Source organism: Lagenorhynchus albirostris, chromosome 9 (genome assembly GCF_949774975.1).
Source record: "Lagenorhynchus albirostris chromosome 9, mLagAlb1.1, whole genome shotgun sequence".
Taxonomy (NCBI): Eukaryota; Metazoa; Chordata; class Mammalia; order Artiodactyla; family Delphinidae; genus Lagenorhynchus; species Lagenorhynchus albirostris.
This window is the reverse complement of record NC_083103.1, coordinates 46,943,669-46,968,906: the sequence shown is the minus strand read 5'-3', so window position 1 is coordinate 46,968,906 and position 25,238 is coordinate 46,943,669. Positions and strand designations below refer to the sequence as shown.

Here is a 25,238-nt window from a genome sequence, read left to right as displayed (position 1 = left end):
ATGGAGGGGGGAAGCTCAGCCTCCAGGCTTCGGACCTGAACGTTCCCCAGGACCTCTTTCGGTCCTTTTTGGCATCATTCCCTTCCTATACAACTGGATCCCACCCCCTACTTCTCCCCTCCCCCTCCATTTGAGCATAGGTTTCCCATCCCTTAGTGGAGATAGGTAGGCCAGGTAGGCAGGTGTTAGAATTATCCCCGTTCCACAGAAGGAGAAAGTGAGGCTTGAGGTCGGAGACCCGCCCAGTGACAGCACCTGTTCACCCAAAGTGGGCTCAGGCGCCGTCACGTGTGCGGAGCCTGGGGACCCGGGCTTTCGGTGAGGGGGATGGGGGCGTTTGGGACGCCGAAGCCGGTCTGGGGGTGGGGTCTCCGCCGGGGGCGGGGCGAGGGAGGAGGGGGCGGGCCGCCGCTGCTACCAAGCAGAGCTCGGGCGCTGGGCGCGGAACCCAGCCCCTCTGGCGGCGCCGGGCGGTGCGAACGGCCTCTCCCGCCTCCACGCGCGCGCACGCCCGCCCGCCCGCCCGCGGCGGCGGCGGCGGCCCCGCGCACTCCGCCGCTTCGCCTATCGCGCCGCGCAGGCAGTCGCTCGCCGAGCCCGCGGCCGGGGCCCTGGCGTGCAGCGCGGGCCTCGGCGGGGCCCAGCGCTCCGGCCCGGGAGGATGCGGCCCTGGGCGGCCCGGGAGCTGAGCAGGGCCCCCGCGCCGGCCCCCGCTGGCCCCGGCCTCCGGAGCCGCAGCTGCCACCCCGCGCCCGAGAGACATGACTTCCAAGCCGCATTCCGACTGGATTCCCTACAGGTACGCGGGCGCCGGCCCCCACCTTCTCTTCGACTCGGGGGCTCGGGCCTGGCCCACCACCCTCCAACGCTGAGGGCTTGGGGCAGGGTCGGGGGTGCCGGGCCAAGGTGCCCACCACCCCGAACTCGGAGCGCAGGGCTGGCTGGGGACACTGGACTGGGGCGCAGGGCAGCTGTACCCTCTTCATCTGGCCCAGCCCCGGGGGCGCGGGTTGGAGGCTCTGGGCCTTCCTGTCCCAACTTTGGGGGCCCCAGTGGACTGAACTAGCGTGCTCCGCTCCCCCACTTATCCGCCGGGGTTGCTGGAAGAGGCCAGTGCTCTGGGCCTGTGTGGGCCTTGGGGCAGTCAGTGCCATGTGGCCGCCTGGGGAGGGAGTGAACGGTGCTGAGCCCCCTCCTAGGCCTAGCACACCGGTCTTACGCCAGTATAGCGGCGTACACACACCCATACATCTGCAGGCATGCATCTACAGGACGAAAACTCTCCTGCTGGTCAGTTCACACACTCAGGGCATGAATTCCTGGAGACAGTCATTCCGAACCTAAAGCACAGACTGCTTTTATATACAAGCACCATGTATTGCTACACAAACACACACACACACAGATTCTCGGGCTCACACAGGTGTACTCCTGCCTATCCGTGCACATACACATCCTATATTGGGAATACCTGCCTCCCACTACCCACACACAAGACTACTCATATCTTTCAGAGAGTCAGAAATCCACTTGCTAACTGGTTTACACCTGGACACACACCAACTCACAATATGTGAGAACTGCCTTCACGTGCACAAGAGCACCTAGGAACCCAGGCACACTCAGGGAAGCATGGCCACCCTGTGTTCCCTGATGCTGTGGTCTGCCCCAAGGACAGCTGGGCTTTCCTGCCTGTGTGGAGGTCGGGGTGGGGGAGGGGTCCCTGGGGCTTGCACAGGTGCAGGCCTTTCTGCATCCACTCTACTCCATTCTCTTCATTACCACTGGAAAAGAGCTCATTGCCATGGCAGCACCAGATCCTTGGCCACCCATTGGCTCCTTGGTTGCCATGGGCTACGGGGCTATCTCCAGGCCTCCCCTGAGAGGCATGTGTGTGAAAGGGGTGCCCACTGCTAAGGTCCACTATGTTCTTGCTGGCCCAGGTGCACATGCTTGTGGCTGGTAGGCACAGACTCTCCAGACCTGCCTTGTATCACAGCCTACCCTCAAAGGGAACTGATTCCAGTCACTGATAGAAAGTAATTCTGACAGAGCTCTTCTATGAGTCTGTCCAGACAGCATCCAAAATGGAAACCAGCTGAAACTGCCTGAGGCTTGTTAAGAGCAGATCCTTCTACAAAGAAGCGCCTGTCACTGGCCTGGGGATTCAGAGTTTCTCTTGAGAATTGTTGTCTCTAATCTCAGCACCTTTGGGGGCTTCAGGGCTTCCCAAGTTAGAATTTGTGGGTGCCCCTCCCACCAACACACACACATGTGTGCACACACACGGGTCAACCCAGGGTTTCCGGTAGACGTATACAGTCACACCTCAGAGTCTCGCATAGACCAGGAGATTCTCCCATCAGGGGACCGGGGCTGTGCTGACTTAGGAGGGCTGTCACCCTGCACAGGGCATCCCGGCTGGGGGCACAAGTCGTTTCCGGAGCATCCTGGCCTTCTTGACAACATGTGGGCTAAGGCCCTTCCAGAAGACAGTGCCGCCACAAAGAGTATCATTAACCTTTTCTAATCACCCAGCAGAGGTGCCTGGACAGTGCCTGTGGGCTCAGAGGCCTCTAGTGCTGGGGAAGTACCTGAACAGCGGGGGTGCTGATGGCAGGGTGCTGGCCACAGACTAACTCAGGAGGCAGGGAGGACAGGGGCAGCACATGGGGCTGGGATATGACGGCGTGTTTAGATCATGGCAAGCTGGGGGCCAGGCCGGATCGTGGTTCAAGGAAGCCTCTCCCAGGAGCCAAGGACCAAAGCAACTTGTAGAGTGAGTACACAGGTCTTAGAGAAAGTCTGCCTCAAACTGGGGAGGCGTAAGCCTGCCTCTGGGAAAGAGGGCCCTAGGGAGGTCGGGTCGTCGCTGGAAAAGGGCTCTGTCCTCCGGCGGCGAGTGCCCAGGCACTGGCATCCTGCAGAGAGTGAATTGGCACTTGCCCCAGCCTAGGCCCAGCAATGCCATCCCCTCATTCCTTTCTTGAGCCCACACACTCCATCTGGAGCACAGAATCCTGCCGCCCCGAAGCCCAGCCCCAGGGAGCAGCTTTGGCACCCTTGTGGCCCTGCCCTGGGCACTGTCCCAGTGCTCTGCCACCCTGCCTTCTTGCTCTGTGGCAGGGAGGGTAGGTGTCTAGCTGGGGGCGGGCTGTAGTCAGAAGTTGCCAGACTCTCTCCTGCCTTGCTGGGGCCTTTCTGAGCCTGTACTGTGCCTGGGAAAGCGCTGGACTTGGGTGTAGACTTCCAGAATGGGGAGATCCGGCTGAGAGGAGATGCAAATGGCCTTTTGCACTAGCAGGGCTGCTGATTGCAGTCAAAGCCACATGCCTGCCTGATTACAGAGAAAAGTGGGACGGAAGGCGGCAAGGCAGTGCACTTGCAGATGAGGGGGATGGGTACGTGTGCATGTGTTTTCGTGTGGGGTTTCCCTCATGTCAGACCGGAATGTGTCATTTGGCTTGGGGACCACAGGTCGGTCGATATCTCGTTAGCTCTCCTGGTGAGGGCTCTGTTCTCTCTGTGGTGGTTGCACCTGCGTCCCCTGGGCCCAGCTCCTTTTCTTTGAAGCAGTGACAGCTGGTGATAATCATCTTAAGGGTAATTGTGACTCAGTTTATAATGATCACAGATTAATCTCACATTCTGACTTAGAAGCGAGCCATTTAGTTGATAAAGTGTAGCAGTTGGAATAGCTTTTTGCCTTTTTTTCTATTGTTACTACTGCTGATTTCTATTTCTGCCATTCTGTCTTCACCTGTGTTCTTGAGGAGCATTAACTGTCCCTGCTTCATGATTTTACAGCTTTTTATGGGTTGTAGGTGGAGCGCTGAGAGTCAGGAAAGCCTGCTGCCCACAGGTGTATTGGAGTGTGGGAGTGATGGCCAGCCCTGTCCTCAGTGCTCTGTCTGCACAGTCCTGCGGCCGTTGCCCGCTCTCTCCCTCACTGGGCCGTGAACTGGAGACCAGGAACTGCATCTGGAGAGCAGCCTGTTTGCCTGGCATGACCCAGCATGGATGTGATGCCCACTACTTTGAATCAAAGTGGCATCCCCAGGTGGATTTTAGGACTTCCTGGCTTTCCTGGTGCCATACCTGTGTCCTCAGCACACCTAAGGGCTGCAGTACTCTCCCCTCACAATGGGGCTTTCTGAGTGCTGCTGGAAAAGCACAGCTCTAGGTCAGAGAATGAGAACCTCAGGCAGGAGTGGCCCTCACAGGCTGTTCCGTCCTCTGTGTGAATGCTCCCTGTGTAGCATCCGTGCGAACAGCCTCCATTCAGGTGGACGAGAACGTTAGAAAATCCTCCCTTGCGGTGGTGAGCCTAAGCCCGTCTCTGGGTTTCCCATCCTCTTGGTCCTCGTTAAGATCCTCCTGGATCCCCCTCCTCTCACTCTGCTTACCGGGGAATGGAATGACTACTTATTAAACAAGACTCTGACTCTCAGTTCTCCCTCTGGGCGGAGCCTCAGAGGTGCCCAGACTCTGGCCCACTGCTTCACTTCTGGCAACGGGAAGGAAGAGCAGAATCTCCGCTCCCAGTTCCGCAGGGAGTCTGTCTCCTCTCCCACCCTGAGCGTCTTTGGGAAGGCTTCCTGCTGCTGCCTGGGGTGGAAGGAGGACGCACAAGGTTGGCAGATGATTCAGGGAGCAGGGATCCTGTGATGCCCTCAGATTGGTCTCTGCCCTCCTCCAGCGCGGATCCTGGAGCCGCCGGCGGGGGCCTGGGTGTGGCCTGTCCAGCACCGAGCAGAGTGAGGCCTTTACTCCCTCTCTCTGGACCCCTGCTCCTGTCGCTGTCCTCCAGGCCTCGGTACCCCTGTGGGATGGCTTTGATACTGATCAGTCACCTCAAGGCCTCTGTAAACAAAACCGCAAAGTCTTTCATCGGGCTGCTTGTCAAGCCCTGTCTCCTCCATTCTGCCTGCGTGCGAAGACCTGGGTTTGGGGGCCCACCTGTAAGGCTTGGCCACTTCCTGTTAGGTTTCCAGGGTCTTCTGAGTTCCTACTCTCTTAGTGAACAGTTAGTATCTCTTCTACTTTGTGTCACCTGTAAGTCTGCTGAGGGGGCTGCCTTGTGTCAGGTCATCGATAAACTCGTTAACCAAGAGAAGCATGATGCTAGAAACCTCCTTTGATGATGGCGTGACGCACTGTTGCCAGAACCTTTGTCCGTCTGACTGGCCTGGCACACCGCTTACGTGGCTTTGTCTCCCCCGCATGGTATCGCTGCCGGTCCCTCCAGCTCCACGCGGAAGCCTGGCTGTACTGTCCTCCTGTCTTTTCTGATAGGTCCATGGACGTGTGCCCTGACTTGCACACTTGGCCTGACCCTAATGGTCACGTCCCTTCTAGCTGTTCAGTCGACCCCTTCCACACGGTCTTACCTGGGGCCACACTGATCTGCACACTGTAATTTCTTCCCCCATCTGAACAGAAGGCTGTGTTTGCATGCTTCCAGCCTTAGGGCAGCTCCTCAGTTTCTTTTTTGTTCTTCAGAGATCCCCAGCTCTGGCTCCTGGTCTCTGTCTGCATGGCTGAGCAGTAGAATTACCTGAGTCACTTGCTTTAAAAAAGGAAGTGTAAGGTGGAGGATTCATTCTGGGGCATCTTCCCCAGCAGGTCTGAATTATCAGGTGAGGCTGAGTGCCCCCAGCAGTTTGGATTCATCTGGTGAGTTTGGGAGCCAGTGGCTGGAATGGAGACGCCTCATCTTGTGAGGCTGGAACTCTTGCGAGCAGCGTGGTCGTCTCCCTTCTGGAGCTGCCCCACTGTGTGTCTTTCCCGCGATGTTCCAGTTAGCCACTCGCAGCAGATCTAGACATGCTAGGTGGGCGGGTGGGGTCTGGCATGCGCCACAGAGTTTGCAGCCAGGCACATTGGGTGGTCTTTCCTCCCCTGGCAGCCCACTTCCCTGATTGCCTGAATCCAGCAGGGGCAGGTTCCAGTGTGACTGAGGGGAAGGAAGGAGGGCAGAGGGCGGGGAGTGGGTATGGAGAGTGGGTCTGCCCTGAGGTTGGCCTGGCCGCCAGGCCTCTGGTCAGCTCTGGTGGATGAGCTGCAGCATGGAGGTGGGGTCTAAGAGAGGGGGCACCCACTTCCTAACTGTGTTGGCCAAGTCTGGCTGTTCCAGCCGTGGGGGAAATGTCCCTGACTCTTCTGTTGTCACACACGGTTCCCTCTTTGGATACCTGTCTGGCGCCTCAGAAGCAGCAAGGGGATGTGGAGGGGCTGTCTCCTGGGAGGTGAGGGGGCCACTTGGTTGGCCTTGGGCAGAGCAAGTGGACGGGTGGACACAGCAGACCAGGTTTCTCTGGCCTTCATGAGCCAGTGACCGGTGTTTCCCTGGGCCTCCCTGGTCCGCCCCTCAGCAAGAGGTGACCGTCGTGAAGGAGCCGCCAGGGTCAGCTGGAAGACCCATCCATCAGTGCCCTGTCTCCTGTCTGAGTCTCCTGGCGGGGCTGCAGCTGGCAGCCTGGGCTGGGCAGTGGTTCCATTATAGGAGCCTGAGTCATTAAAAAGCCATTACCGTCTGCTCTCAGGGTTATCGTTTAGTGCTGTCTAGAACAGTGCCGTCAGAAAGAGGCAGGCCTGGGTGTGTCCTGAGGAAGGAAGATGCCTAGGAGAGATTCCGTCACAGGAGATGGGAAGGCAGGGACATCTGGTGGACGGGGAGGGGAGGGGGCCTGGGCCTGCTGCGGAGGAGAGAGGAGCTTCCGTTCTGCTGTCCCTGGAGACGCCGTCATTATTGTCATTGTTCAGCTGTGTGCAGGGGAGTCTCTGTCCTTCACCAGGGACAGATGAAGTGTGCTCCGGATACGTTGTTGTCAGGCAGAAACGCCACCCGGTACAGGCTTGCCTCTGCTGGGTGATGTGGTCCACCTGGTGCCTCTGCGGCTCTCGTGGTCCACCTGGTGCCTCTGCGGCTCTCCTGGAAACGCCGTGCTGTCCTGCGCGTGGCGCTGCCTGCTCTCGGCGCCTTCTTATTCGGCTGGATCGCCGGCCCTCCTGGATGGGTCTTGCTCAGCCAGGCGTGTCCTTATTCACCGAGCACGTGTGGCTTCTCCCAGCCTTGCATCGTCCACTCCTGCAGCGCGCCTGGTGGTGAGGGAAGAGGAGGTGGGTGGCTCTCCAGGCGCTTCTGGGGTGTCTTGAGTTTTTGGAATCTCTTCAGAAGCCTCACCCTTGTGTTCATCCGTCTTTCTTTGAAGGCCAGTGACTAAGTCCATCCTACCTATAACCGTACCTGCTGACCAGTGTTACTAAAGCCTAAGGCTCTTTGTCATTCTCCCCTGTCAGGGAATGGGGTGGGGACAGAGGAAGAGGAAGTGATGCTTTCGTGGAACTGCGTGGAAACTCCATGGGAGTGGGACAGTGGCCTGTGGTAGGAAGACGTCCTCCCCTCATGGCTGAGTCGAGCAGCCACCGTGACCGGCAGTTTGGAGGGGGCATTGCTAACGCGAGCTTACCTCTCAGCGGGATGTCGCCCCTCCATGTTAGGGGTCAGCGCCTTTCATGGTGTCAGCACTGTGGGAATAATCGTCTGTGTCCTGCTCAGCCAAGCCCAGGGCTGGGGACGACCCAGGGGACTGCCCCCGGGCCTGTCCTGTGAGAGCGCAGTGGCTCGCGTCATCCCGGTGAGCCAGGGAATGGCCTCTCCTGCTGGCAGGAAGGGGAGGAGCCAGCACTGCCTTGTGGGGGGTGACATGGCCTCCTGTGGCCCAACCACCAGGACAGGCCTGAGCTGGCAGGCCTCCCTGTGTGGGCCAGGCACAGAGCTAGGCAAGCAGGGCGCAGTTGGATTTCAGGCCCCGTTGCTCCTCTCGGCCAGGTGGCACACAGAGCCAGACTGTAGTTGTCACCCATATCCTGGAAGCCACAGACCACAGCGGACAGTGGTGTTGCACGCTCACCCTTTGAAGACGTTTCGCCCTTGCGTTCTCTAGTCAGCCTCAGGTCCCAGAGGCTACCTGACAGGGCTCCCAGGCACCCTGCTCACCCTGGTGCCCCCCTCCAGCCTGTAGTGCGGCCTTCTGTGATGGGATACTCACCACCCCAGCCAGCTGGGGTTTTTCAGAGCTATTCCTGTCCTCTGGGCCTGGCATTGCCCTCAGGGAGGCCATGTGCAGCTGTGCGCTCTTAGGCAGGGGGGCTACTTTAGGTAGACTGAGGCCTTGACTAGAAGCGTGTCTGTTGAGTAGTGTGTTCTCCTGTGCTCTGGCAGCTGAGGGTTTGGTGAATGAGGCTGTTCTGTGCAGGGCCCCAGATCACAGCTGGGGCTCCTCTTGCGTGTAGAGCAGCCCATGGGCATCAGGAAAGTCCTTCCCTGATGGCAAGTAGGTCGGACAGCTGCTAGTTCAAAATATGCAGTCTTCACAGGTTGTGGCCAGGGAGGTGAAGCCAGAGGTGGGAGGTGGGCTGTCTGCAATCCATGGACTTGCTGCCACCCTTTGGCTGGCTTCCGCAGCACAAGTAGTTTGCCTGAGCTGAGACAACGTTTCAGGTCGATTGTTCCAGTTGGAAAGGGCTACTGCTGTCAGAAGTAGGTGGAAATGCTTCACCTTGTCTTCAGGGTGATGTGACCTCATCTTTCCCCCTTACGTGTGTACTGTACTCAGCTACACACAAGCACACCCACCTCTTAAACGGGTGTCTGCATGCATTTATGTTCAGGTATATGCTTACACATGTAGATGCCCTCACACATTTGGACATCTCCCAGTGCACACGCATGAGATATTCCTGCAGCCTCACACACAAACCCAACACACTTGGACATACCTGTGCAGGCATCCCCACAAGGTCTGATTCAGGGTCAGGCTCTGGAATAACTGGGCCAGGGCAGCCTGGAGTTCCCAGAGCTCAGATCCTCAGGCTCCAACCCCACCCCACGCAGCTGTCCTGACCTTGGCTTTATAGGTTTGGGCCTAGGTCTCATGCATGTGTCTTAGACTAGAAACAAAGTTAAGTGGTTGGGGATCCCTACTTGTGTTCTGCCTCACTTGGCAGCAGAGCTGGTCTGTGCGAGATGATGCTGCCCGTCCCAACACCGTAGGTAGGGACTCAAGGATTTGATGCCCTGCAGCCGCCCACGCTGTGTCTGTGGCCAGGGAAAGGGCCTGGTGGCCGGTTGACGGGCTGTGCATTGTTGTGCTGTGTCTGCCCTGCGCACATCTGCACCTAGCCCTAGCCATTTCCCGAGGGACTGGTTGGTGTCATAGTTTCACTCTCCCAAATGAGGGGACCTTCAGTCCTCTTTAAGTGGGGGGGGCTGGGGGGGGTGGGCAGTGTCAGCATTTCCACTTTACCACCTGGAGAGCCAGGAGTTTGCCTTAAACGGGTGGGGAGAGAGTCTGCTTCAGAAGACCCAACCTCCACCAGAAAGGACGGAAAGATGGAGCTGGAGGGACAGGCCCTTGGGTCTGAAGCCCAGCCTCGGGCCTGGCTTGTGCCTGATGCCTCTGGATCTCAGTCAGGCCTGGCCCTTCTCATGGACCCAAGGGGAATGTCTCCTCTGTATTTACTGGGGCAGGGCGGACTGGGAAGTCCTTGGGGAGCAGGCATCCCAGCAGGAGATAAGTCCCCAAAGTGGCAGAAAGATGGCTCATGGCTTCATGTCTCAAGCTGGTTCCCAGATAGTAGCTTCACCCTTTCTCCCCCTCCCATGCCCAGCAGCCATGACGGGAGGGGTTTAAAGAGAGCAGACATGGCTGGGGCTGGCCTCTGGGCTGTCCTGGCTCCTTGTGGGCAGGCCCTGAATACTCGTCTCTCCGTCCGCAGTGTCTTAGATGATGAGGGCAGCAACCTGCGGCAGCAGAAGCTCGATCGGCAGGTGAGTGAGGCTGGAGCCGGGCGGAAGGGTGGTCAGCGCTGGCTATCCCGGCCAGAGTCTGGGCCGGGGGGAGGGCTGTCCTCCTTCCTGGGGTGACCCTGTCTGGTGGGGAGAGGGGCCCCTCCCAGGAGAAGAGAGGCAAGCTCTCTCCTTTACCAGCTCGGCATTAGCACTGCCCTGGCATCTGGGGCTTCTGCCGGCGGGCAGCTTGGGTGACCGCAGTTGGACGTCTGTGCCGTGATCCTGCCAGGGCAGCTGCCTGGGCTGACACTTGCCAGCTTCCGCTGGACCCCACGTCTTGGGGCACCAAGGACATGAGGCCAGGGTGGGCTGTGGACCGCACTGTGACCTCTGGAACCGAGCCGAGCGAGCAGGTCCTCTCCGGTCCCAGGCTGGGCACCTTCCCTTGGGCGAGGCGGTCTGCCCTCTCAGGGCCCGCTGACCCCTGTGCTTGTCCGCTGCCTCTGTAGCGGGCCCTGCTGGAGCAGAAGCAAAAGAAGAAGCGCCAGGAGCCCCTGATGGTGCAGGCCAATGCCGACGGGCGGCCCCGGAGCCGGCGGGCCCGGCAGTCGGAGGAGCAGGCCCCCCTGGTGGAGTCCTACCTCAGCAGCAGCGGCAGTGCCAGCTACCAAGGTAAATCCCACCCTTGGGACAGCCTGGGGAGGCCCCTGCGCTGCAGCTTTAGATCCCAGCACTGCTTTGGGGAGCCCGTCCGGGACTTCCTGCTGCCCTGAGTAGGCGGGGGGCTCATCCTGTCAGGGGTGCCCAGGCCGAGTATGACTCCCGGCCCAGGTGGGCAGCTGAGTGGGGCAGGTGGAGGGAGGCTGGGACCTGGAGCCTTGGGCTGCTGAGTCCGGTGCCGGGGCCAGAAGGTCCAGCTTTATGGACCCTGGAGTTCCAAAGTCCAGGTTTCTGATCTGAAACATTTCCCTGAGAGCAGGAGGCAGCTCCCAGGAGCAGAACAGTCTGCTCCCCGCCAGCATGCTGCCTCCTGAGAGGAATCCATCTCAGCTTCCCGCCTGCCCAGTGCCTCTTATGGCAGACACCTGTGGCCTCCCCGCCCTGGCCTCCCCACACTCTCAGTGTCCTGGCTTCTGGCCTGCGGGTGCGGGCACAGAGCCGTGCTAGCCAGCAGCCTGCAGCCCCCGTCTGTGTTTGTACACTCTGGTTCTTGCCAGGGGACTCGCGGCAGCTCATCCTGGGCCCGGGGACCGGGTGGCTCCACTGCATCCCAGTGCTCGGCACCCTCCTTCCTGCTCTGGACCCTGCGCTGAGCGGAGGGTTGGTCTCTCTGAGCCTGAAAGGAGGACTCAGACTCAGTCCCCGCTGCCCCCTGCTGGTGCCGGCAACCACGGGGGCTTCTCCATCAGCCAGTGACTCTAAGAAGGTTGCAGGCATCTGGCTTTTGCAGCTGGAGGAAGCCACGGTGTTACCCTCCTTCTGCGGCTTCCTCAGGGCGTGCTGCCTCCAGCCCCTTCAGTTTACTGGTCGTTGCCTCACCTCGGGGCCCCTTCACAGTAACGCCCCTGTGTGCTTCAGTTCAGCAGCTCGGGCCACAGCTGGCGTGTCTGTGCTCCACCTGAGAGGCCCTTCAGGGGAGGGTCAGTCTCTGGGAGGCAGTCCCAGCTCTGCTCCACATGGAACTGGCCTCCGGCCCCACCCTAACCTGGCAGCCTTCTCCGCGTGCTTCGTCTGTGGGTGCCGGCGCAAGGGTGGCGGAAGTGCCTTGCAGAGAAGGCCCCCGCCGTTCTGCATCCAGTGGAGCCTGGCACCTGGCCATCCGAGGCTGCCCGTGGGAGGGGAGCCTGCTCCTGGGACCTCGGGCCCTGCCAGTTGGCGCCAGGGCCAACGTCTAGAGGCTTTGAGAGAGTCTGGCAGGTCACAGCTGTGCGGTCACTTTGGCAGGTGTTTCTTGAGCACCGACTGTGTGCCGGGTAGGGCCAGCCCCGCAGAAAGACTGCAGCCCCTCTGAGACAGAGCGAACGGCCCAAGTCAGAAGACAGCTTGCTCACTTGTCATCTGCTCGCTGGTCCCCATGAGCGAGTCACTTACCTTCTCTGGGTCTGTTTCCTGCCCTGTAAAGTGAGGAAAATTGTGTCTCAGGGCTTTGAAAGTTGAAGCAGCCGTGGTGTGTTCCCAGAGCCACTCAGCTGAACGCTGTCCCCCGCTGCCACTCCAGACCGGGCTGGGTCTTCTCCACGGCCCCGGCTTCCCCAGCTCTGAGGAGGCCCCTCACCCAGCTGGCTGACCTGGGATTCCGGTTTCCAGGAGCCCCGCCCGCCCTGCCCCCTGTAGCCTCCGCTGCCTCCTGCTCTGCCCTCTGCTGGCTCTTGGTGTTATATACAAGGGGATCATTCTCAGAGGAAGATGAGGGAGTTTGACATAAATCAGAACGGACAGTTTATCCCAGTAATGAGTTTCTGACCTACTGGCCATGCTCATTCATGTTGTATATTTACCCATTGCTTAAATGTTTATTGAGGGTCTATTCGTGTCAGGCTCTGGATTAGAGGCTGCGGGTCCAGGGTGAGCACAAACGGATGTGGTCTCTGTTCTCTTATGGACCCTAAGGTCTAGGAGGAGAGAGAGAATGAAGTAGATTGTTATAGGTGTGCTTTGCAGAAAGAAGCCGGGCCCAGTGAGTGAATGGCAGAGAGCCTGCTCCCAGGCTAGCGGCCAGAGAAGGGCTTCCCTGAGGAGATGATGTCTGAGCTGGAATCTGCGGGATGAATGGGAGTTGGTGGGAGCGTGGGCGGGAGCAATGAGGGCGGTTCAGGCGGTGAGACCGCAAGAGCAAGGCCCCCTGGCAGGAAGGGAGTCCAGGACGTACAAGGCACCGGAAGAGCCTGGTGTGCCTGGGACTTGGGGTGCCCGGGAGCTGAGGAGTGCGCAGTTAGACCAAGGGGAAGGCCAGACTTGCAGAAGGATGTCGGTGGTCATTTTGTGAGCACTAGGAAACCACCCAAGGACCCTGAGCAGATTGGGGTTCTGAAGTGTGGAGAGCGTGGAGACGCCCAGCAGTGGCCCTTCCGAGACCTCTCTGTTGGCGTGCGGCTCCTGTCCCTTACTGTCCTGCCTCAGGGGCTCATCCCATACGGCCAGTGCAGCTCCCTGGGGTGCTGGCCCTCGCTGTGGTCTCTCCCAGGGGCTGCAGCTTTTCTGTCTTTCACCCACCATTTCGATGGCCCACATTCTCCCAGACGCTCTCCCACCCCCTCCCAGACTGCTCTGCTTCTGGGTTGGCCGTGGTGCGGGCCAGGCTGTTGACTTAGCACCCCGTGGGGGCCGGGGTGCTGCCGCCTCCTTCCCGCTTGGCCTGCCTGGCAGAGATGGCATGTGGAGGCCCTGGCGGGGCTTGGCCAGTGGTGGGGGAACTGGGAAGTGTTGTGCTGGAGCTCTGGCCTCACCTTGCGCCCGTGTCTCTCTCTCTCTCTCTGTCTCTCTGTCTCTCGCTCTGTCTCTCGCTCTCGCTCTCTCGCGCTCTCTCTCTCTCTGTCTCTCTCTCTCTCTGTCTCTGTCTCTCTCTGTCTCTCTCTCTCTCTCTCTCTCTCTCTCTCGCACTCGCTCTCGCTCTCTCGCTCGCTCTCGCTCTCGCTCTCTTGCTCTCTCTCTCTGTCTCTCTCTCTGTCTCTCTCGCTCTCTCTCGCGCTCTCTCGCGCTCTCGCGCTCTTGCTCTGTCTCTCTCTGTCTCTCTCGCGTGCGCTCTCTCTCTCTCTCTCTCTCTCTCTCTCTCTCTCGCTCTCTCTCGCTCTCTCTCGCTCTCTCTCGCTCTCGCTCTGTCTCTCGCTCTCTCGCGCGCTCTCTCTCTCTCTCTCTCTCTCTCTCTCTCTCGCTCGCTCTGTCCCTCGCTCTCTCCTGAGCAGTTCAGGAGGCCGACTCGCTTGCCAGTGTGCCCCTGGGAGCTGCCCGCCCCACAGCGCCAGCCTCAGCCAAGAGGACCAAGGCAGCCGCCGCGGCGGGGGGCCAGGGCGCGGCCTCTGGGAAGGAGAAGAAGGGGAGGCACAAAGGTTGGCTTGCCCTCACTGCCGGCGTCCTCAGGAAGCCCAGCCCCTCTGCGGGGTTGGCGGGAGGCTTATCCTCCAGACTTCGGGGTGCGGGACCGGGTGGGAGGCCTTGGCGAGGGCCCTGCGTGGCGCTCCGGGCCCCGCGTCCCAGCTGGCTCGCAGGCCTCCTCGCTCCTGCGGCACCGGGCTGGCCTCGCGGGCTGCCGGGACGCGAAGTCCAGCTCCCCACCCGGGGGGCCTGAGCGCCTCTATCTCCGCCCTGCCCAGGACACGCCCTCCGGGGGGCTCACTGTCTCCCGGCAGCCCGTCCCCACCTTGGGCAGCTTCCTCGACTCTTCCCTACTCCCAGTTCCACCCTCTGGGCCCCACAGACCAGTCTGTGCCCTCTGCTCCTGCCTCTCCAGAGAAGATCCCTGGAGATCCAGGACGGTTACGGGGCCCCTGCCCCGAGTCCTGTCTCTGCTGGCTAGACACCCTGCCTCCTCAAGCCTTTACACGGAGTGGCTTCCGGGCCTCTGGGTCGTGGCTGGACAGTGGTGTGTTGGGGTCCGTGGGCTTGTGGAGCTGACTGACCGCAGCATTCTGGGTAGAGCCTTGCTTCTGCCTGAAGCTGTGGCAACTTGGGCAGGAAGGTTGACGGGGGAGGGGAGCCCCTCCATTCGGGAAAGCAAGTGTATGCCGACCTGGCTTTTTTGAGGGGCCTGTGTGTTTTTACGACGTGTGTGAGTCTGCGTGTGTGAGGGAGAGAGATCAGCTTGGACGATGTGGAGCTGGCCGCGTCTGTGCCGAGTGGTGGCCTTGCCGTGTCGGATCCGGCCTTGTTCTCCCTCTCGTCCTTTCCACCGTGCAGTTGGTTTTGGAGCTGTCTGCCTGGGATGTGAGGCATCTCAGTCCTACCCTTGGCCACAGATGTAGGGGAACGGCAGAAGAAACGGAGCCCATGCCCCTTCCTAGCTCACTGATCGTTAAGAGGCTGACAGACAGCTGTCATTCCTTTTTAAAAACTCGGCTGACAGACAGCTGTCATTCCTTTTTAAAAACTCGGTTTTGCCAATGAAGTTTTCAGAGGGTCCCCCCATTCTTCCCTCACCCTCTTCCTGGACATCTGAGAATCCAGGCTCTCCCCCCGCCCTCCCCACCCCTGGATGGGACTCAGGAGTGTCCGTGGCCTGCAGGCACCAGCGGGCCAGCAGCACTGGCAGAAGACAGGTCCGAGGCCCGAGGACCCATGCGGATCCTGACTGTGGGCCAGTCAGACCACGCCCGGGACGAGGGGGAGACAGCCGCTGGTGGGGGCACACGGCCCAGTGGGCAGAACGTCCGTGCCACGATGCAGAGGAAGGGTGAGCCCCGTGGGGGTCCAGTGATGCCCCCCAAGCCCAGCCCCAGGTTCTCAGATGCACCCTTCTTGGGGAGCATGACTCTCCTGTGTCTGTTCCAGCCCTTCCCAGGCCCTGGTGTGGGGCACACTTGGAGAGCAATGAGAAACTTGGGCAGGGAGGGGCCCCTGATAAGGCTGAGTTAAGGGAAGTGTGAACTAAGATAACCAACCAGCTCGCAGCCCAGCCCTGTCTCTCCCCATCCCCATCTGCCCCCAGGGAGGCCCAGGTTTGGGGACAGGTTTCCTTTCCCTTTGGTTCCTTTGAAAAAGCTCCTGCTTGCGAAACGTGCCCCCTGTCTGCTGAGCTAGGGGGAGCGGGGCCAGGAGGCTGAGAGGCAAGGCAGATCCTCCCAGGAAACCTGCTGCCCACATCGTTTCCCGACCACGGGACAGCTTCCTGGAGAGAGGGCTGGAGATGGCATCCCAGGTGTGGAGAAGCACGTAGCCAGGGGGCCCAGGCAGGCTTTGGAGAAGAGTTGGTGGGCCCCACGCATCAGGCTGAGTAAGGAGTCGGGCCTTCCCCGAGATTTCACGGCCTGTGCTAGCCAAGGCCTCTGTAGGCCTGAGGCCAGAAGTGGAGGCTCCCAGTGCGGGGTCAGCTCAACTCAGGACTTGCTACACGGAGACAGGGCACCCTGACCGCTAGAGAGGGAGGGTCTGATGGCCGAAGCTGGGAGGGGGACTGCACCTGGGGATAGCCACCAGCCCCAGCTCTCGTACGCACCAGAGAGAAAGCGTCCTTGTGTGCATCTGGTTGTGTGTGGGAGTGTGTGGATGCACATGTGTACATGCAGCTCTGCACGTGTGGGTGACTCAGAGCCTGGGAACCGGTGACCGGGCGTGCCTGTGTGACCGCTCGTCCCTTCCCGCTCCTCTGTGGCCCAGGCGTCTCCAGCAGCATGAGCTTCGAAGAGGAGGAGGAGGATGAGGACGAGAACAGCTCCAGCTCCTCCCAGCTGAACAGCAACACCCGCCCCAGCTCTGCGACGAGCAGGAAGTCCATCAGGGTGAGTACGGAGCTTCCTGCTCAGCAGAGGGGCAGACGGCAGTGTCACCCAGCTGGGAGGGGAACGAGCGTGAAGTGACGGGGAGCTGGCTTTTCTGGGCCAGGGGCTGGGCCCAGGTGCCTATCAGGAGCTTCTCTGGCCTGGGTCTTCTGTCCTCCCAGTCTCTTCAGCCGGGCTGGGGGCTGGGGGGAGCTGGAGTTGGACAGGATGGCCCCTGAGAACCTGCCCATTTCCTCCTTCCCCACCCCCAGGGCTGCTGAGGTGAGGGAAGGGCTAGGAAGCTAGCTGCTGGTCCCAGGGCCAGGATAGCTGGGTCCACATCCCAGGGGGCCTGCCCTGTCTCCCACCATTACCACGTTGGGGGCAGCTTTGGATACCAGACCACCAGTTTCAGCTGTTAAGGGTCCCTGGGGCTCAGGCTTCTCCTCTCTCCTCCGTAGGAGGCAGCCTCAGCCCCCAGCCCCCCAGCCCCAGAGCCGTCGGTGGATGTTGAGGTCCAGGATCTTGAGGAGTTCGTCCTGAGGCCGGCCCCACAGGGGATCACCATCAAGTGCCGCATCACACGGGACAAGAAGGGCATGGACCGGGGCATGTACCCCACCTACTTTCTGCACCTGGACCGTGAGGATGGGAAGAAGGTGAGGTTGGCTTGGACACACAGTTTTCACCCTGTGGGCTTGAAGTCCTGGGGGCTGGAATGGGACTTCTAGCCTCAGCTCCAGCACTGACCTGCCAGTTCCCCCAAAGAGACAGAAGCCTCCATGCCTGGTCAGTGTGTGTGTGTGTGTGCACACACGTATGTTCCAGAGCTGAAGCAAGGGAGTCACTCGTGAGTGCAGGTGTGTGAGTGGCACCCGTGATTGTGTGTGGACCGGAGGCCGGGCCTGGAACATGACCCTGCTCCACTCCCAAGGTGTTCCTCCTGGCGGGAAGGAAGAGAAAGAAGAGTAAAACTTCCAATTACCTCATCTCTGTGGACCCAACAGACTTGTCTCGAGGAGGGGACAGCTACATCGGGAAACTGCGGTACGAGCACTCCCCCAGGAGGCCGGCAGGGGTGGGGCAGGCAGGGGCAGGCTCTGTAGAGGACATCTCCTGTCCCTGAGGGAGATCCAGGCCAGGGGTCGATCCTCTCCCAAAGTCGTTTCTATCAGATCAACCATAGGCCCGGTCTGTGCCAGCCTAGAGCCGATCTGAAGATGGGCCTCACATGCCCTACCCTAAGCTGCTCCTAGGCAGAGGGGATGCGGGCCCGCAAAGAGGGTTGGATCAAACCCTAGGATGTCAGTGACGACGTAGGCCACCGTGGAAGAGCCGCCTTAGCCCCATGGTCAGTGCCAAGGGGCGTGGCTGAGAGTGAGCCCTTGAGGGAAGAGAAAGCAGCCTTAGGGTGGGGGAAAGGCTCTGAGCTAGGCCTCAGGTGAGGGAAGGTGTGCTGAGGAAGAGTGCCCGGTTTGGGAGCATAAGTCAAGCTTAGCAGTCAGGAGCTAAAGCTGGAGATGGGGCTGGACCAAAGCTCACAGGCTGAATGGGACAGAGTAGTAGAACATCTCCACCCTCCTTGGGGCGCTGAGTCCCCTCTGCAGTCTTGTCAGATGCTACTCTGGTGGCTCACCTCCCGTGTGGGGAGCCACTCCTGTTCCTCCAGGGAGACTTTCTGTGGAACTCAGATTTCCCTGAACTGAACCGAGATGCTCTTTGATTAAACTCAGAGCAAGTTGAGGCCTTCTGTCCAAGAAGCGCCTCCAGAGGCGGGGACTCCGTGCGCAGTGTGCCTGTGCCCCCAGGTCCGCTCCTGGCCCGGCCCAGAATGCTTCGCAGGCTCGCCACAGGACAGCCTTGGGGCACAGGGTGCATGACCCTATGCTGATCGTGCCTGTCCTTCAGGTCCAACCTCATGGGCACAAAGTTCACCGTTTATGACAATGGAGTCAACCCTCAGAAGGCATCATCTCCTTTGGAAAGTGGAACCTTACGTCAGGAGCTGGCTGCTGTATGCTACGTGAGTCGTGGGCTCCCGGGTCTCTGGTCTCCAAGTTAGACATGACACTCAGGACTTGCTACCTGTCTGTGGCCTATCCCATCTACCTTTACGGGCAGACACGGAGGCGCAGTGGAGTGGCCCCTGCCTGGGACAGGACACAGCTGGCCATCTGCTTGGCGAGTTCTGGGGACTAGGCCTGGCTCTCTGAAGCCCAGCCTGGATGCCTCCTGGAAAGGAGGAGGCAGAAGGCCTGGGTTCCTGTTGGTGCAAGCTTCCAGTCCTCCCTCCCGTGTTCAGGTCCTGAATGGACTGTAAGGCCCTTTGCATTATCATCTCATTGAATATTCAACCTAAGAGCTCCATCCTATCTTCTTGATTGTATAGATGAGGAAACCTAGGATCAGAGGTTGAGTCACTTGCCAATGTCACACAGCTCACAGATGACCAAACTGGAATGAATATAAACACAAAGGGTTTCTCCATCTCATTTCAGAATGAGGACCTGGTACCATCAGCCTGGGAATGCATAGCTGTTTTGTATGATTCAGTGGTGCCACCTGCTGGTCGGCTTTGGGGAGGCAGTCTGACTCTTCAGATACTGAGCCCCAGGTGCTATTGGAGGCTCTGAAGAGATAGTAGTGAAGAGAGAGACAAATACAGACCCTTATGGGATGTGAACCCTTAGTGGGGAGATAAGCTATAAGACAGTCATATAAGCAAAATAAATATGTTCTGATAAATGGTAAGAAGGAAAAAATAAAGCAGGGAAGAGGCCTATGAATGTCCTTTTAGGAAGGATGGCAGGGAGGGCCCCAGCAAGGTAGTGCTTAGGTAAAGGCCAGAAGGAAGTGAGAGCCAGCTGTGCAGGTGTCGGGGAGAACACAGCGAGTGCCAAAATCCTGGATGCCTGGCATGCAGCGGGAATAGCAAGGAGGTCAGAGAATGCAGGGGAGTGGTGAAGAGAGGGGGTAATGGGGCCGTATGACGTGAGGCCTTGCAGGTCGAGGGAAGACCGCCAGCTTTTACTCTGAACTGAAGAGGAAAATGATCTGACTGACCAGGACCACTCACCGCTGTGTGGAGAACAGATGACGGGGAGGAGGGCGGGGGGGTGGTGAGGAAACAAGGATTCCAGCTAAAGGCCGGTACTGTGATCTTGGTGAGGGGTGGTGGTGGTGAAAAGTGGTTGAACTCTGAATATAATTTGAAGGGAGAGCCGACAGCATTTGCTGATGGATTAGAAGTGGGGTGTGAGGGAGAGGGGGGAGTCAAGTATGACTCCAAGTAGTTTGAGCAGATGGAAGAATTGAGATGCTCTTAAGGGGAGCGAGGAGGACTGTAAGAGCAGCTCATTTGGGCAGAGTGGAGATTCAGGAGCGCACTTCCGGACATGGTAAGTTTAGAGATGCCTGTTAGACATGTGAGTGGTGGAAGCTAGCTCAGCTCAAATTTATTCCCTCCCCCCAGTCTCTCCAGTAGGTAAGTTGAGTCCTCACAGGGCCAGTGTTGAGTTCTCTGTCGCTATTTCCTAGGAAACAAATGTTTTAGGTTTCAAGGGGCCGCGGAAGATGAGTGTGATTGTCCCAGGCATGACCATGGTTCACGAGAGAGTCTGTATCCGGCCCCGCAACGTGAGTCTCTACCCCATCCCACCCGCCTTCCCCATTATCCCAGCGTCTGCATGAGCGTCTAAGGGCAGAACTCCAGCTGGTGTGTATGTGTGGAGGAGACACAGTGTGAGAAGCCCTGGAGGTCTAGGGAAATCTAAGGACTCCCACCCCTGGGGCAGATCCCTCTTTGGGGGGGGTCATGGTGCCAAGGCCTGGGCCTGGCTCAGCTGAGGCTGCCCTCCCAGGAGCATGAGACGCTGCTATCACGCTGGCAAAATAAGAACACGGAGACTATCATTGAGCTGCAGAACAAGACGCCTGTCTGGAATGATGACACGCAGTCCTACGTACTCAACTTCCACGGGCGCGTCACTCAGGCCTCCGTGAAGAACTTCCAGATCATCCACGGCAATGACCGTGAGTGTTTCTGCCCTGACTTTACTGTCCACGTGATACCCGGGGCCCTTAGCTCAGGGTTCAGCTCACCTAGCCCTGCCCGTAGAGGTCAGAGTTTAAGGACATGGATTATACGGCTTAGATTAGGTGTAAAGAACTTTCTAACCATAATGACTGGGAGGCCCTGGAGGAACCTTCTCTGGAGCCCTGACCCTAGATTCTGTGCACGCAGCAGAGTCTCAGGCGTGGGAACACCCTTTGAATGGACTTCCTCTCTTCTTCCCTGTCTCCTGGTGTTTGTATGCATCTTTCTCCTCTGCCACCTGTTCCATCTCTCCTGCCACTTCTCCCAATTGGTCTGTGTTTTACCTCTGGGATTCTCTTGGCTTCTCTGCTTCTCGCTTTCTCTTCCCTCTTGTGATTTGGGTGTCTGTCCTTCCCCATCTCCGCCATCCCTGCTCTGCCCTTCTGTCTCTGTCCACACTTGTGCCTGGCTCCAGCGGACTACATTGTGATGCAGTTTGGCCGTGTAGCAGAGGACGTGTTCACCATGGATTACAACTACCCATTGTGTGCGCTGCAGGCCTTTGCCATTGCCCTGTCCAGCTTCGACAGCAAGCTGGCCTGCGAGTAGAGGCCACCTCGTGCCCTCTGGGGTTGCCCAGCCTGGAGTGGAGCTGCCTGCCTGCGGAGACAGCCTTGCCGACCCCCTGTACATAGGCCTCGTGCCAGGTGACCCTTTGGCTCTCAGTGGGCTCCTGGGCCCAGCCATCCAGGTACTGGCTCCTGCGCCTCCACTGCTGAGGCAGAGGAGTGGGGGATATGAAGGGACCAGCGTGAATTCTTTCTGCGCCCCAAGATCAACGCCCCCACCCCCGACCCTTGGGTTGGTATCCTGCTGCAGTCACGTTTGCCAAGCTGAGCAGCCTCTTCAGCCGGGGAGGCAGGAAGAGGTGTAGAGGGAGAGGAAGCACAGTGCAGGGCTGCGGGGGCCCGGCCGTGCACTCAGCCCAACTGTGAGGGGCACAGTGAGTGTGTGTGTGTTAAGTGTTAGGGCACACCTACTTTACAGAGCAGAGGGCTGGGGAGCCGAGCCTGGCCCTTACAACTACACAAAGTTCTCCAGCTTCAGAAGGCCTCAGCTGGGCCTGGGAAGAGTTACGGGCATGGGGAAAGGTGAGTGGCAGGACCTTGCCAGGGTTGCAGGGGCCCGGCTGTGGCTGTGGGAATTGGCTGGTGGCTAGGGTTTGAGCTCATTTGATTTCTCTGTGTGCACAGAGGCGGCAGGAGGCCAGCCCCCAAGGTCAGATCTCTTATAGAGGATGGGGCCTGCAGGACGCAGGCTCAGCATACAGGCGGCACGTGGGACAGGGCTGTTCCCCAGGAGCTCCCTGCTGAGCAGTCCCTGCACAAACCCCATGAACCCCAGGACACCAGCCCGACTGCACACAGGTAGGCGTGCCTGGAGCTCCCGCCTGTGCTTCAGCTCCCACTGCAGTCAGCCTGGGCTGTGGTTGCTGAGGGACTGTATGTGGTTCTTCTTAGCTGGGAATGGGACAGGGTAAGGAGAGCAGGAAATGTTTCAGAACCACAAAAGATCTGAGAGATCATCTAGAAAGTAGGACTTGCCCTGGGTCACCTGGCTGGTTAGGGGCAGAGTTCGGAGTTTCAGCTCCCTTGTCCCCACCATCCCCCAAGAAACTGCTCTCTCTGACCTTCCTGGGGCACAGTCCGCATGCCCGTGCACCTGATTCCGGAGACTTAGGGATGTTCAGTGGGAAACTGGGCAGTTCCCTGCCGAAAGCTGCCTGGATTTTTGCATGTCCGTCTGATAGTGACTGGCCTGTGCCTGGCTCCTCCCCGAGGGCAGGCCTCAGCAAGGCTGCTGCCCATTTTGCTACCTAGGTGTGACGGGTGGGTTGTGGGTGTTCAGGGCTGCGCCTGACCTCTCCCTCCGCCGCCCTCCTCCGTGGATGGTACCATCTACTCTGACAACTTGGGAAGTCTTGCATATTTGTCATTTACCCTGACAGAGGCTACTCACCCAGATGGAGATCGGAAATCAGTGGGAAGCAAGCAAGGGTTGTTCCCCACTTCAGAGCAGATGTGCTTGGAAAGACTACATAGAAGTCGGTTTTCTAAAAAGTAAACATGTTAGCAAGGCTCTGAGGTGAAGTTGTTCTGACTTCAGTGGGAGTAGTATGCTCTCATTTCCTGGGTTTTCCTACGTTGAGTGCTTAAAGCAAGACATTCTTGTTCTAGCAGGGATCTGCCCACACCTGGGGCATATGTCTCTGTGAGAGGCCCCTCCAATGATCCAGGTTTTGTTAACATGGTCTAGTTTCTGGACAGCTCTTGACTTGGGGCCATCTTTAGGGCACTAGAACCTTCTATACCGGAGCTGGTCCACTTGCCAATGAAATACTGTTGCGCCGTCCTCCTGTCCATAGTCCCAGTTTGGCTCTTCCTTTCTTGACTTTGAAAAGAGAGACCTGCTGACATTTAGAATGATGGAAAGTAGATGATCTCTAAAGTCTAGTCAAGCTGTTTCTCTGGGTCAGTGACTTTTAGAACAGGTTGGTTCTGGATCCTCATGAGAGAGGGGATCCTGGGGCAGAGTGGAAAATTCATCAGAAGCACAATGGAAAACTAGTCCCCTGCTTTTTCCTCTAGTACACAGGGGAGGGGGTTGAAAGGTGTTTTCGTAGGGTCAGGAATGTGGCCTGAGAGTCCCAGCCTGGGCATGGACAAGGGTAGCTCAGCAACAAAACCCTCTGTTGGGCACTGAGTGACCAGCAAGAGTACTCGAGTCACCTGCTTAAGACCCCAGCCTCGCAAGGAGGTCTGTTCTGAAGACCCCAGTCCTGGTGATGCTGGTTCTCCTTGACCACTGGCCTCATAGCCATGGGCCCAAAGACTCATAAAGCTGCCAGGGCCCCTGGAGGCCACCTGGGCTCAGCCTCTCCCACAGGAAGAGTTCTTGCCCTTCATACCCTCTAACCAGCTGGTCCTTGGTTGGGCAGGGAACTTGGTGATGGAATGAGCAGTCCCTAAGGGTGTTGGGTAGCTGGGACCTTAGGCAGCTCCTCTGTAACTGCTCCTAGCTCTAACTCCCTCCTCCTGGGGCCACACCCCCAAACAGTTCTACAGAGCAGTGAAGTTCACTTCCTTAACTCTTCCCCAATTCTGGCTTTTCTTCTTTCCTTCTGGCTCCAAGGTGCTCTGTGTCTGTCTGTGTGTCTCTGTGTGTATTTGGGGCAAAGGGCAATCTGTGAACAATCAATTGAGGTTTCCTATTACAATCATATTTCTACAGATGAATAGGAAAGGAATAAGGATGTAGTTATGATCACCGGTGGATTTTGGTCATTTCGTGCTCTTTGATCAGAAAGTATACTTGGGAAAGTACCAACTCTTTCTCCCAAGGTTCTGATTAGGAAGACACCATCCCCAAAAGTTTAGTTCTTCAGTTCCCACTTTGCATTACCTGAAGAAATTGGTGTGTTGCATGTGTGCTTTTGGATGAATTTGAACTTATTCTAGTTGAATGTGCCTTAAAAATCATGACACTAATTCAGAACGAGCATGTAAGGTCCAGACCCATGCTGAGGACAGGTGTTAAAAGCCAGGGAGTGTGACAATCACAGGCTAGAAGACAACATTTGGGGCCCACCTCCTTCACTGACAAGGGCAACAAAATTGTAGACGCAGACATCGTTCTTTGCTCTGGAAATGGTGGGGCATTTACTTCTAAATGAATTTACTATATATTTAGAGGCAGTTCTGAATTTAGCAAGCCACAGTGATGTGCTTTCCTTACAGTGAGGGGAGAGGCTGGGCTGGCTGTGTCCACGGCTTTGCTATGCAAGCACAAATTCCATCTCCTAGATGGAGTCCCTGGCTTTCCCTTCCTGCGGGAACACCAGCCTGCCCCTCTCTACAATTCTTCACCCCAGCTGAGATGCCCCTGTGACCTCAGGTGGCCCTCAGGGCACATTTTTCCAGATAGCTGAATGAGTTTGGTGCCCAGCACTGAGTGGGGCCTGACTCCCCTGCACTCAGGGCCCGGCGTTGGGACCCTACACTGCCCTGGGCCCTGGCTTGTAGAACTTTAGCAGCCCCAGGAACAGGCCAAAGGATGGGCTCTTGTTTGAGTTTAGTGGTCACCTGTCCTGCCATACCTCCTGTTTGTAATTTTCTGTCATCTCAGGATATGGGGGGAAAGGTACAGCAGAAGTATTTGGGACGGGTTTGGGTTTTGAATTCCAACCAAGTTGAGAGGCAAGTTGGTCTTACAGAAAGCACTACTGCACTTAGTAACCATGTGGTTTTGAGCAAACCACGTGATTTCTCTAGGTCTGTTTTCTCACCTACGAAATAAGGAGGTTGGACTGTCAACAGCTTGCAGTAGGATTCAGGGTGAATGAAAGTTGATCCTTGCTCTCATCACTTTCTAGCTCATCACCGTGCCTTTTTTCTTTCCTAAGAAAGACGTCACACCCCTTTCCTCTTCTCTTCTGTTGTCCCTCTCTCCTTCTCTATCAAGGTCCAGGCAGAGCTGGAGATGAGGCCAAGATCCAGAATTTCCTAGAGAGTAACAGAGTGGCTTAGAAAGGGAAGCCCGACTCTGGCCTCTTTAATCCTGCATTTGGTGACTAAGGGGACTTAGGATGGTGACACTTCCCTTGTTGGGAGCATACATTTAGCCAGTTTTCATAATGCCTAGAATGTGTATGTCTATTTGCACAAGATTGTCTTTTCCTATTTTGGAGTGGTCAGACATTTTATTTTTGTTCAAAATCATCAAGTTTTAGACAAACTTGCAAAACTGTGCTTTTATTAAGTGACTTTTTGAATAAACTCTTTGGTATTCCGGAGCAAATGTATTTATTTACTGGTATGTGCAATGACAAAGTTGGTATTTTCCCATGTTGACATTATGTATGTTGTAGAACTTAGTGTTTGTCTAAGTACAGACCACAAACCATATATCAACAAATTAAACTTGACCTGTTTCAACA

At 57.8% G+C, this 25,238-nt stretch overlaps 2 protein-coding genes across 7 annotated transcripts in view; one reads left to right on the top strand and one right to left on the bottom strand.

Annotated features, from left to right (window-relative positions):
• The first annotated feature begins 659 nt into the window (after window positions 1–659).
• On the top strand, window positions 660–25,238 carry TUB (TUB bipartite transcription factor). 3 transcript variants are annotated; one of them, XM_060159746.1, is made up of 14 exons: window positions 660–799; window positions 9,784–9,835; window positions 10,306–10,468; window positions 13,699–13,842; window positions 15,015–15,182; window positions 16,106–16,227; window positions 16,668–16,865; window positions 17,141–17,253; window positions 18,115–18,229; window positions 19,744–19,842; window positions 20,067–20,238; window positions 20,718–21,393; window positions 21,496–22,346; window positions 24,764–25,238. In XM_060159746.1, the coding sequence occupies exons 1-12, from the start codon at window positions 762–764 to the stop codon at window positions 20,849–20,851; spliced, it is 1,518 nt and encodes a 505-aa protein (XP_060015729.1). In that variant the 5' UTR covers window positions 660–761; the 3' UTR covers window positions 20,852–21,393; window positions 21,496–22,346; window positions 24,764–25,238. The 3 variants fall into 3 exon arrangements, with proteins under 3 accessions (XP_060015729.1, XP_060015730.1, XP_060015731.1); XM_060159747.1 differs by lacking the exon at window positions 13,699–13,842 and having other exon boundaries at window positions 20,718–22,346; XM_060159748.1 differs by lacking the exons at window positions 13,699–13,842; window positions 15,015–15,182 and having other exon boundaries at window positions 20,718–22,346.
• The window catches only part of RIC3 (RIC3 acetylcholine receptor chaperone), a 54,326-nt gene continuing 51,444 nt past the window's right edge, over window positions 22,357–25,238 (bottom strand). For all 4 annotated transcript variants that reach the window (XM_060159750.1, XM_060159749.1, XM_060159751.1 and 1 more), the window contains one exon: window positions 22,357–22,825. The gene's annotated coding sequence lies outside the window, so the exon portion shown is untranslated. The remainder of the gene's footprint in view (window positions 22,826–25,238) is intronic.

What these genes read in the sequence shown, in the direction of transcription:
- TUB (XM_060159746.1), top strand. Translation starts at nt 762, where the DNA reads ATGACTTCCAAGCCGCATTCCGACTGGATTCCCTACAG. An exon ending in TCCGACTGGATTCCCTACAG is followed by an intron (nt 800 to 9,783) that starts GTACGCGGGCGC and finishes CTCCGTCCGCAG; the next exon opens with TGTCTTAGATGATGAGGGCA. An exon ending in GATCATCCACGGCAATGACC is followed by an intron (nt 20,239 to 20,717) that starts GTGAGTGTTTCT and finishes GCCTGGCTCCAG; the next exon opens with CGGACTACATTGTGATGCAG.